Source organism: Ahaetulla prasina, chromosome 3 (assembly GCF_028640845.1).
Source record: "Ahaetulla prasina isolate Xishuangbanna chromosome 3, ASM2864084v1, whole genome shotgun sequence".
Taxonomy (NCBI): Eukaryota; Metazoa; Chordata; class Lepidosauria; order Squamata; family Colubridae; genus Ahaetulla; species Ahaetulla prasina.
Genome location: NC_080541.1, coordinates 83,154,255 through 83,167,003, shown reverse-complemented (window position 1 = coordinate 83,167,003; position 12,749 = coordinate 83,154,255). Strand labels below are relative to the sequence as shown.

At 37.9% G+C, this 12,749-nt stretch overlaps 1 protein-coding gene across 3 annotated transcripts in view; it reads right to left on the bottom strand.

Moving 5' to 3' along the window:
• ECI2 (enoyl-CoA delta isomerase 2) overlaps positions 1-12,749 on the bottom strand; it is a 27,358-nt gene extending 14,609 nt beyond the window's left edge. For 2 of the 3 annotated variants that reach the window (XM_058177712.1, XM_058177711.1), the window contains exons 1-3: positions 12,582-12,749; positions 968-1,130; positions 549-647 (exon numbers count right to left, since the gene is read on the bottom strand). In XM_058177712.1, the coding sequence (XP_058033695.1) occupies positions 549-647; positions 968-1,130; positions 12,582-12,655 (336 nt within the window). In that variant the 5' untranslated portion in view covers positions 12,656-12,749. Of the gene's footprint in view, positions 1-548; positions 648-967; positions 1,131-1,603; positions 1,756-12,581 lie in introns of those variants that run through there. The other variant, XM_058177713.1, reaches the window with a different exon arrangement.

Below are 12,749 nucleotides of genomic sequence, written 5' to 3'. Positions count from 1 at the left end.
ACTTATTAAAGGTTTTACAATGCAGCCTTATGTAAAACAAGAAGATCCTTTTCCCCCCTCTGGTGGTGACAACTTTATTAAAGTCGCCATAGAAATTAACGTTTTCCTTTTGTTTTCTGTGATTTTGCATATTTTGATAAGAATCAAAATGTGTGTTCCACGGTCATTTTCATATAAAATAAATGAAATAATGTAGATGGTACTATTTATATTATTTTACATTTTCAAAGATTAAACAAAATATTTAAAATGGGATCTCTCCACAACTTTTAATATCAAGTAAAAAAACTTGTACTAGAGAAAGTTATTTTAAAATTTAAGACTAAAATCCTGAAGCCACATACATAACAATTCATCATTTGCATAATTAAGTAACTAATGTAGCTATATCATCTGCATCTATTTATACTATTTGCAATGATGTAGATTACATAACTCAAATTAGGTAAATTACATTATTATATTAATATGGATATAATGGATATTTTGTTTTAAAGGACTCTGTCCACCCAAAATATTAAACCTAAGGTTTTTGAGAGTATACTTACCTGTGTCATACTTCCAAGTGAGTTCCAAGCATCCCATTTGGCTTTGTTGACAAAATCCAACATACTTGGTTTTGGAATATTACATGAGCCCACAGTAGCCTGTGTTAAATCAAATTAAGTTTAAACTAATTAGATAATGATCAAATGAAACTAAAACTGCTACTAGATTGCAAAGTGTAAATTAATCATTTAAATTCAAATTATGTCTATTCCAAAAGTATAGGAGCAATTATGAAAAGTATAAAAACGTGTGTGTGTAAAGTCTTTTTTCCAGTGAGACTAGTCTATCAGGGCAAACTGGTCTACCCAATTATGGGATGGAGCTTCCATGTGTGTGGGGGTCTAGGTGAGAGAGAGAGAGATTCCAAAGATATTTTTCAAAAATATTACATATTTAAGAAGGTAAATGGTTGGAATACCTGTTTATACAATGCATAAAGCTTCAACTTGATGTCATCGCTTGGCTCATCCTGCAAAAGGTTCACTTTTTCTTTGGCCTTCTCAAAATCTTCCTGACTGAATTGCATGGTAGAATTAGTTGTGTGTAATTGCAGCACAGGGAAATGAACACTATGCACTTTACTGTGAAAAGAAAAAGGAGAAAAATAAGACCAAATAAAATAAAATAAAATAAAAAACTCAGATGAACTTGTCATGTGCTCAATATCATTCACAAGTCCCAAAGATCAATTTTCTACAAAGAAGAGCTAGTGCTGTTTGTAGTATAATTAACCTTTGCATAAAATGGTTCTTATTCTCATTCTTCTGTTAAACATTATGTTGTGAACTTCTTTCCGATGCTGCCAAAAAGGCATCTGGATGGTGTAAAGGTTTAACAATCAACCACAAACAGAACACAACTTGGCTGGCTTTAGAAAGCAAAAGGCAAGACAATTCCTTCTCCTATTTAATGATACATAAATATGCCTATCAACGCATACCTACCTATTGCTAGTTATTCACATACACATGCATACACACACACTTCTCTCTCTCTCTCTCTCTCTATATATATATATATATATATATGCTCACATATGAATACTGTGTATTACCTGAAGGTGAGATTCTTTCTCCAAGTTGGAAAGGCTTATTAGAGCAAGGCCTGTGCTACAAAAATGAAGAACCGTTTTTAATTTTTGGTGCATGAGGCCTCAAAAATATGGCTGCGGAGCCATAGGGTAACAGACTAAGGTGCTGGCAATGGCATCTCTCTGTGTCATTACAGCATTCCCAGATCCCACACCCCATCCCTGGGCAAAGTTTAACCCAGGAACCTCAAACTTAAATAGTCACGAGTGTTGCATAATCACTAGTTATACAGAAGGCAGCAATGCTTAACCCTTTCCACACATTGGCAGAAAAGTCTCTAGAGTCAAAAATAATGTAAGAGTATCATAAGTTTGTCATTAAACAACTATGTTTGATAATTTAATAAACAACAAAGAAACAGTGGAGCAAAACAATGTTAGCTGAGAAACAGAATGATTTTGGCTGCTTAGGTAGCAGTGTTTCTCATTAACCAGAATACCAGTATTTAGTTATATTGCTGTACTAAGCTGTAATGTTTCTTTAAGGTCATATCTAGGATAATGTACTCTAAGAAATCATTCCAAAGCTACCTCAGGCCTACTTTCTTTTTCTTTTCTGATGAGCAGAAATTTTACTTTTATTCAGTCCAGAGCAGTTGACTGGACAGAATGATGAATGCATACAGCTAGTCCTTGATTTATGATCACAATTGAGCCCAAAATTTCTGTTGCTAAGCAAGATAGTTTCTGAGTGAGTTTTGCCCATTTTACGTCCTTTCTTTTCACACTTGTTAAGTGAATCACTGAAGTTGTTAAGTTAGTGACATGGTTATTAAGTGAATTTGGCTTCCCCATTGACTTTGCTTGTCAGAAGATTGAAAAAAATGATTACAGGACCTCAAGACTCTGCAACCATGATAAATACATGCCAGTTGCCAAGCATCCAATTTTGATCATGTGATCATGGCAATGCTGCAACAGTCCTAAATGTGAAAAATGGCCATAAGTCACTTTTTCAGTGCCTTTATAACTTCAAACAGTCATTAAATGAATGGCTGTAAGTCAAGGACTACCTGTGTACAAAAGGGGAAAGGAAAAAGAGGTTTACAACACAAACTTGTGTCGATAACTGCTATACAATTGTCATTACCTTGACGTTGCCAGTCAGTGTCCCAAATGCTTACACATTCAGGCATTATAAAATGGGTTGAAATTATTAAGGCAAAGAAGAGAGTTGAGCCTTGCCTCTAAGTCAGCCCTGCCTCAGGTCATCAGTGATGCTCAGCTGATGAATTTTTACTCTTGAAATACATTTTTGTCATGCACACATGCATAGGATTTCTCTCCTTTGCTTTCAGCCATAGTTGGGTTACCTTTTCCCTTCACTTCATGTTCTTCCAGTTTTCTCTCCTTTCTTTACCCGAACTATTTCTACCCCAGACGCCATCTACAAACCACTTCCTCCACTTTTTCTTCTACTAGTTTTGCTGGGCGATGCAAATGAAAATGCAAAACTACAGTGTGACCTGCATCTTTCTTTGGTTAGTGCTCAGACATGTGCAATCTGTTGTGACCCAGGTTCCTGGACCCGGACTCCTGGACTCGGATGATTCAGAAAGTGAGGGAGAAGATCTGGCAAGGCATGCTTCTCTTGGGCCCTCTCCCTCCCTGGCACCCACTCAAAGGGAGGAGGAGGGGCCGGCAAGGCCTGATTCCCCCGAGCCTTCTTCTGATTTGGCAACGCCCCAAGAACAGTTTTGGAGTGATGCAAGACTGCGCAGACGTGACCGGCGCGCGCAGCAGAGGAAGCATTGGGACAAAGCCAAGGAATGATGGTCACGCAGTGACATCTGCAGAGACTATAAATAGGAGGTGGGACTTCCTGGTTTTTTGTCTTGGACAAAGCAATGAATTTGCGCGGGCAAACTGTATCAATGGAGGGAAGAATATATTTGTGAGTAATTCTGGCCTTATCTATAATTTCCTCGTTATCTCCAGAGACTTGGCAGGCTCGTGGGTAGACGTGGCCAGGACATTTATCTATGTAAATAAAGTAGAAGAGAAGGCCTTTGACTGACTCTTTGTTGGGAGTATTGGGGGAGGGAAACAGAACAAACTGTTTAAATTGCCAGAAACATAAAGGGGCAAAGGTTAACCGCTCAGAGGATTCCACCAACAACCACTATGAAATATTTTATAAATATACAAATGAACTTTCCCCAGATGCTATACTGGACATGTTTTCTAAATGGATTGAAACATAGTCATAGGAAAGTTAATGTTACTACTATAGTAAAAAACCTATTGAGAGATTTGCTTTATGTCTTTCGTACACCATTGTCTATAAATTCTATATAAAGCTGCTTGTATAGGACAAAATAGTAAACCTTAAAAGAAAGTATTGGAAAGACACCAATATAAATGACTAACAAATACAATTCATCCTTTTTTTAAATAAAGCCATGGATTATTTTAGATTTATGGAAACTATGCTTTAGATCAGTGGTTCTCAACCTTTATAGTGTTGCGACCCCTTTAATACAATTCCCCATGATGTGGCGACCCCTTTAATACAATTCCCCACGATGTGGCGACCCCAACCATAAAATTATTTTTGTTTTGAATTTATTGCACCTGAAGCTGTATTGGCTAGCGATCTGAACTACTTGCGATTGCCTTGAGGACTGAGGCATTAAAGCGGAGACTCCTCCCCTATTAAGTTTATAGCGCCTGAAGCCAGATTAGGCTAGTGATTGGGAGTGATTGCAGCTTGAGAGGGAGACATCAGAGCAAAGATTTCTCTCTTTTTTAATTCATCGCGCCCGAAGCCGAATTCAGCTAGCGATTTGAAGAGCCTGCAGCTGGCTTGTGGAGTCAACCATTGGAGCGCGATTCTTCGACTCGCAAGTATACTTCTCATATTTCCGATGGTCTTAGGCGACCCCTGGCAAATCGTCATTCGACCCCCAACGGGGTCCCGATGGGGTCCCACAGGTTGAGAACCACTGCTTTAGATGTTTATTTTATTTTTGATTGTTTTCAGATTGTTTTGGAGTTTTTAACTGTTGTTGTATGCTGCAAAGGGTCACGTTGTGAGATGAAAGGGAATAAATCAATCCTACTTACGTGGACAGGGACTGGCATAAGCAATTTATTACTAAACTATCCTTTCACAATGATTCCCAATCTGCTATCAGAACTGGAAGAAGTGTAAAAAAAGAATTCTACTATTAAACAAAATGGCAGGTTTCCATCGTTTACATGAGTCTTCCTCCTATGGAGGAGAATGGCAGAATTTGAAAAAAAAATGCAAATCCTATTGTGACTATTGAGGATACCTTCAATTTATGCAGTTCAAAGTCACCGCATCATTAACAATATGCATGAAATTTCTAAGCAATTCTAAATCTTCCACCAGGTTGGAAACATAGAAGACAGGAATTTAAAGGAGGGAGGGGGCCATTTTCCTGATTGGGATCTTCAGCAAAACACGTTTATGCATTTAGACTGGTTTTACAGTACAAATTAAAATTGTCTTTTCCTTGATAATTGCTTCTCAGAGAATGTTAAGTTTTACAAACTAATAATAAATATATAACCTACAGAGATTAAAGCAATGATAGCTGAAGCAGATTTTGCTTGAACAGCAGCATGCATGACCAACTGGCTGCAAGAATACATGAAATGCATGTCCACTTTCTATGCAGGCAGCTGCTGGTATGATGACATACCAGCAGCTGCCTGCATGGCTGGAGGACTATTAAGTACTTGGCTTGTTGACTCATTATATACTGTTAAATTCCACAATTCCTCTGAGTGGGTCATTTGACCCCAAGGTTCTGCACCAACCCTGCCGGTTTTATCTGGAGGACTCTTTTAAAATGTAAGTCTGGTATCTTTGGGGGGAGCTGGCACAGAGGGTGTAGGAAGAAGACACTGAAATTGGCTCTCAGTTTTTCCTTGTTAGAAAAATTAGAGTCAGATAAAGAGATGCTGATAGATCCACCATCCTCCCAAACCTTGAGGCTCATCCTTCGGGATGCCAAGGAATTAACCCAGACTGTGATACCGATGGTCACTATTAGTCCCAGCTTATCAGAAGCTTTATTGGAAACATTGGTACCAAGGGCTGCACCAGAAGTAGGGGTACCAGGGCCTCTCTCGCAGTCACTGGCACCTGCAATCCAGGTGGCTCCTCAGATTTCTTTGGCCTCTATTTATTTATTTATTTATTTATTTATTTATTTGATTTTTATACCGCCCTTCTCCCGAAGGACTCAGGGTGGTGTACAGGCAAAAGTAAAAAACAGACAATACAATATACAATTTAAAATGCAAGTTAAAAAACTTTTGCTGTTGCTTGCTTGAGTATTCCTATGATCCTATGCCATAGGGGGTTTTAGTATTGGAACCACCTTCACTACAACTACTATTACTTCTATCTCCACTACTTCTACCTCTACTCCTATTGTTAACCTGTCAATAGCACCTACAATAGAAAGAGATTCTGGCACTACCAATTCTAATTAACCATCCTCAACTGCACTTTTACATTTTGTGTGTGTGTGTGCGCGTGCGTGCGTGTGTGCATCTGAAGGGGATCCAAAATCTTGCAGTCAGTGGAAACTACATGTTTAACTGTGAGCCAAGCTGTATTATAAGATTGCAGAGAGTGACAATAGCACTATTGAAGAAATTGGCTAAAATTGTTTGGACTTACACAATACTGAAGTTCCATGCAAGTTCCTACTCTGTTTTAACATCCAATTTGAAATTTATAATGTGACAGTCAGAACCATGTTACAGCTGTTTTCATTTACATGAGATTGTCAAAAGCAAAATGAGTTAAAACAAAAGAAGGCAAGAGCTCTTTAAAAAAATTGCAAAGCAGATAAAAATTGCTATTGCTGAAAAATTGCTGAAAATCCATTTTTTAAAATGAGATGATTATTTCCTTAACAACTGCATTGCATGTAAAGTATAATTGCATATAAATTAAGAAACACACATATAAAGCAATTCAGGAACTAGCTACAACCAAGTAAGCTACAATCCTTGGCAAATGGTGTTTCCAGTTGCTTGTAGCCAAAGCATGCAGGTTTCTCCTTGTTCATCATTGTGCAAAGAATCAACCCTTTTAGGAACAATCTTCAAATCTATAATTCAAAAGTGCAGCTTTTTCACTTACACCTTATTATTGTAAATATAACTACTTTAACTTAAGCTTTGTTTGCACTAAAATGTTATTCTTCATTATTTTGCCTGTCCTAGTCTTCTTCCCTCGGATTAATCACTTCCAGTATACTATTGATATAATCAATGAATCCTTTGTCTCTGAAAATAAAAGTATCTATTCTAACGTCTTCACTTCTTATTGACTGAGTTTATTAAAAATGTTAATTTATATTAGCTTTGACTTCACTTTCCATTTTTATTTTCCTAGTGAATTCTTTTCTGTATTCTCTACTTTCCGCTAACAGAATTGTATAATTGGTCTGTATTTAAATTGGTCTGTATTTCAACCTCCAGTTTTGATTCTAGCTATCAATGCTTCTAAACTTTCATTCTTACATTTAACTTAACAAATTGTGCTTCTTAAAATGATGTTCCTTTTAGATGGATTGCTACACTCCAAATGTATATGGAAGTCATTACAGTAGTTCAATCTCCCATTTGTTTATTTATTCTCCAAGGATTTCAATATTACAAAATAACTATTGCCCTTACAGGAAAAACCTGCAGTTAGCTCGGTCAGTGAAAGTATATATTCATGATGAGATCAATGGTTTCATGCCTCTTGATGCTTAGATTCTAGATATTTGATAGGGGATTATAAAATACCTTTTAAAACATTGTTATAATTAGATGAATGAAATAGTTACTTGTAAAAGGAAATTTCTCCGAGAGTACATTTGAACTGAACAGTCTTGAATCAATTTTAGAATTTAGAGCCAAATTATATATTACCTGTAAATCCATACAGTGGTAATCTGATTTTCCTATTATTGGAAAAGGTACTTAAAGAAGGGATTATTTCAATTTCACAACTGACTATTTCAGTCGATTGCAAACCGACAGAATTTATACAGGATAGTGTTCTACTTAGTCTCTGTAATAAACTATGTATGAAGGCTGTTGTTTAGAAACAACCTCCTTTTTTTTTGGCAGGAAAGTGAGATTGAACTAAAGACCCCTTTCCTTTGTGTTAAACATTAAAAAATAAATTATATGTTAAATCCTGGTTTTTTCACTGTGATTTGGAATACACATCCTACAATTACTTGTTTTCTAAAATATCTGTAGTCTTTTTGCCATAATTATGCTCTGAACTGTTTGCTTAAAATAATCTTGGAATTAGTCAAAAGATTACAGTATTACTTTGTTTTTAAAAGACAGTACTAAATCAGAGTGCTAGTACAATTGTCACAGGATTACAAAAATGCATACAAACTTAATGTACTCCAAAATGCACTATTCTTATTAGAGATTTCACCCTTTTTATATCAGATATATATAATTATAGTTACTTATGGTTATGGTTATAGTTATAGTTACTTATTTAGCCACAACACCAGAGAAATTGACTTTCTCCACTATGTCCAAGAAGTTGTGATGGAAAGTGAACTACATTCCCTAACCATATATGCTTGTGCAACGAATATTTCAGTTCCATATTTCTCATGAAACTGCCAATTTATTTAATGGTTGAGTTGCCGCGGTAGGTGGGCCTCACCATTACTGCATGAAGACATCACCTCTGTGACCACATATAAGCCATTATTAGGAACACCAAGACTCCATTTTCTCTTTGCCTCACAATGTACACATGTATAAACTGAGGCAAAGAAAAAAATGGAGTCTTCTATTTTTATTTCTGATATTTCTATGCCACTCTATTCTAAAACAAGTTTGATCAGTGTACAACTGCATTATATAATCAGCAGAAGTTGGTCACAAATAAAAACATAACATTCCCCAAATGCTGTTTTCAAGAATTAAAATGTCATTTATTTTTGTAACTTAGTAAAGAGGAGATCTGGTTCTTGTATGTGTGGGTAAGCTATGTTATAAGAGAAGTACCATATTTGAGAAAACCCTGCTACAGAGTCCCTGTATATGGAACTCCTTTGGAGATGGGATCCTCCACAAAATTCCCCTTTCTGCAGCCCCATGCAGAATATCGTGCAGTAGACCAGTTGAGAATTATAAAAAGCCTGAGTGACTATCCATAATACCTCCTGGCCCAGGAAAGGTTGCAATTGGTATATGCAAGTTAATTATGCAAAGGATATTCAGGCTATGATCTCTACTTGCTCTTCAAGCAGGAGCTATGAGTTCTAAAGAACTGCCAAATTATGAGTCTATTCACCCCAAGGGAACATGAACCCCCTCAGAACTAAAGAAGCTATATCTCTGGTCAAAAGGTATCTATTCACAGCCATTCTGTCTTGTTAGGATTTCCTGTTCCTCCTCATCCAAACCCTAACAGCCTCTGGGCACCAAGTCAGGTATCTCAATTATAAGATATCTTGAACCTGAGTGAAGAGATTTTAGGTGCACATTGATACGGTATTTACCTAGCAACTCCATGTAGACACTGAAAAGTAGGGGTAGAAAGGATTGAACCCTGTTGTAGTCATAAAAGAGCGAAGTGGACTTGTTTTCTCTTCACCCAATATCTCAGACTGTTATCAGCTGCTTAGGAAGGGGGTAAACCAGTGATACATGATGATCCCTACTCCAAATCTTTGTATACAGAAGGTTATCACGGTCAGCATAACTGAAGATCAGGACAATGACTCTTCCATCCTAGTTTTGCCAAAGATCACCTGAGTTCCCTGCCATACTGTTGAATGTGGTAAGTTTCTCTTATATTAAATTACTTTTATTTACCTGTTTTTGCTAGCTTTTTGCTTGTGCCACATCTGTAAAATTTTTGTATAAGCTGCACATCTTTTGACACTGTGCCAAAGCTATGGCAGGGGGAAGAATTCAGGCTGAGAAAAATGCTGTTCAGTGAAAGCCAGGAGTAGCAATTCTGAATTGCAAAAAAATCTGAACCATTTTAAGAAGGCAGCCAATTTTGCAGCCCAAGAGGCTCATTCTGAGTTCCCCTTATTGTCACAACACCAGAAATGGTTAGGTTTTGTTTCAACAAAACAATAAAAGGGCAAATGTTTTTTATTTTGTCAAGCTGCAGCCAATTAAACTGAACTTTCGGGATGCATTTTTTTTTCATTGCAAAACAAAACAGATACCCAATTTGTAGCCCTCAGATTCATATCCATCAGGAAATTCTGGTTACAGCTGTCTTGGCTGACTGTTCATGGGAACAGTATGAAAAGAACACATCATACTATATATGTTTATGCCTTCATCAGAGTGAATATAAAATTATGTATATGTATATACCTATACCTCATTGCACAAGAACCAATTTACATCTAGTGCATAGCTTGCACAAGAACTTAGTACAGTATTACATGGCTGCATAGGAACTGGCTCAGGAACCAGTTCACATATATGTTCTATAAAATCTATGCTAGCTGCAATCTGTATATTAATATAGATTCTATGCAGACATGCATCATTCAATGATTGAATGGACAGCCCTATCCTGTTTCCCGCAAAATAAGACATCCCCTGATAATCTCAATTGGGCTTTTGAACGCATGGCAATAAGGCCAAGCTCTTATTTCAGGGTTCAAAAAAATATAAGACAGGGTCTTATTTTGGGGGAAACTTAGTACATATGTCTAGGTCAGTATACTCCAAGTTTATGAGACTTCAAGCACTTACAATTATACACAGCATAACCAGTCCATAGTCCAACAATAGTGTAAAACTTGAAACACTGTCCCTGGAATATACACTATGCATAGATGGAACAAAGATAAGAAATTACTTCATGCTTCACATTTAGCATAGTACTCCCACCAGCAACATAATTCTAACAAAATGGCCATCTAAAGTACGTTGTGTTGTTATTGTTGACGTGCATTTCCTTTCTTACTGTTTCATAGCAAGATGAAATTTATTTATCTGGCTACATACTGTCTAGAAAGCGACATTACTGTGTGCTGTTTCTAGTGATAGATGCAGAGACAATAGGGCACCTCAGCCTAAAGTGGACAAATATAGCTATATGGGCTAAGAATCAGGCTCTGAGCGACTTAAATAATTAGGAGCATAGCTAAGATCAAATTTTGAAATATGTACTGTGAAATATGTAAGAGAGATAATATTTGATCCCAGGATGTATTTGTAGATTCATCACAATCTACATCAGCCAAAAACTAATGGGAGAAAAAAAGGACATTTTAAAGTAAAGAATGAACATATTCCCACGGCTCATCTTCCTAATTATTACCTCTATTGCTTCGACAGAGCTAAACTGGCCTAGGGTAACAATATTATCAAATGTATTTATTTACTGCATAAAAATAAGCTGTTTTAAAACCAGGATTCCCCCAAAAATGTGGATTATTAAAGGGATCTTCCTTATATCTATTATTCAACTGTTCCACTATACAAGAGGGAGGGAGATACACAAACACATACAGAAATACATAAACCATTGTTTTGAGCATAGTTTTGAAACCCATCACAAATAATAATTTCAATACCATACAAAGTTATCATACAAAGTTTTAGCGTGATGAAATACTAACAGTTGAGTAGAGTCCAAGAGGATCTGGATTCTACAATTCCTGAATCTAAAACACATATTTAGTACATATATGTAGGAAAGTTTTTCCAGCAGGCAACCACATTTTAAAACAGTGAAAATCACAAAATTTCACGTTATATCTTTGGAATATGCAGAAGCCCTGCAACTGTCAGCACTGTTTCTGCTTTCCTTACTTCCCAATACAAACTTAAGAAACTCGATCGTGTTAGTTACTCTTAAAAACACCCTTCTAGCATCCAGCAAATACTTCTTTTCCCTTTATTCCATGTTGGGGGGGGGGGAGACAGCGTCTGCTTTAACCCCGGGCATCTCTGCAAAGAGAAATCCTTATTTTCAGGCAGTGCTGAAATCTAACATTTTTTAAAATAGACGGGACTACCATCTGTCAGAAATGGTGTAGGGTCTCCTGCTTGGGTGGGTGGCTGGGGTTGGACTAGATGACCTACAAGGTCCCTTCCAACTCTGTTAATCTGTATCTCAGGGTGCCGTCGGCCAGGCAGTGCCGACTGGCGACGCCCAGGGGAAGGGCCTTTTCTGTGGGGGCTCCCACCCTCTGGAACGAGCTTCCCCCAGGACTTCGTCAACTTCCTGACCTTCGGACCTTCCGCCGCGAGCTTAAGACACATCTATTTATCTGCGCAGGACTGGACTAGATTTTTAAATTTTAAATGTCTAAATTTTAGATTTGGTTTTAAATCGGGTTTTATTATTTATATGGCTATTTTAAACATTTGGCCTATTTAATAAGTTTTTTAGATTAATGTTTTACTTTGTATATTTATGTGTTTTTTATATGGCTGTACACCGCCCTGAGTCCCTAGGGAGATAGGACGGTATAAAAGTATGAATAAATAAATAAATAAATAAAATCTGCTGAAAATCAACCCAGCATTGTAAATCCGATATATTTAGAAAGCACCGATTCGGGGAAATCGGTTGGCCATGCAAGGCACCAGAATCGTAACAGGGAAAGAAGCAACGGCGCTTTAGCCCAGAGGTCTCCAACCTGGGCAACTTTCAGCCTGGCGAACTTCAACTCCCAGAATCCCCCAGCCAGCTTTGCTGGCTGGGGAATTCTGGGAGTTGAAGTCCGCCAGGCTGAAAGTTGCCCAGGTTGGAGACCTCTGCTTTAGCCGGCAGGTGCGGAAAAAGCTCTCTCTCTCTCTCTCTCTCGGGAAGAAAATAGAAATCCTCGGGCTGGAAATTCTTCTGCCGGGTCCAACTTCTCCGCATGAGACCCCTTTCTCCCTCCTCCCTCTTCCCCATTTAAGGAGAGCTCTTCTGCTCCCCACCCCAGACAGCCGCTCTCACCTGATCCCCCAAAGCGGGCTGCAAAAACGCAGCGGCTTCGGCCTCAGGAACTTCAGGAGGGTAGCGGAGAACATGCCCCCAGAAAGTCAGCCAAAGAGACTCCGCCTCCGCTCGCCCCAGAAAGCCAAGCTGAGGCTCGCGTGTTTTAAGAGAAGCGGCGGAGGCCGC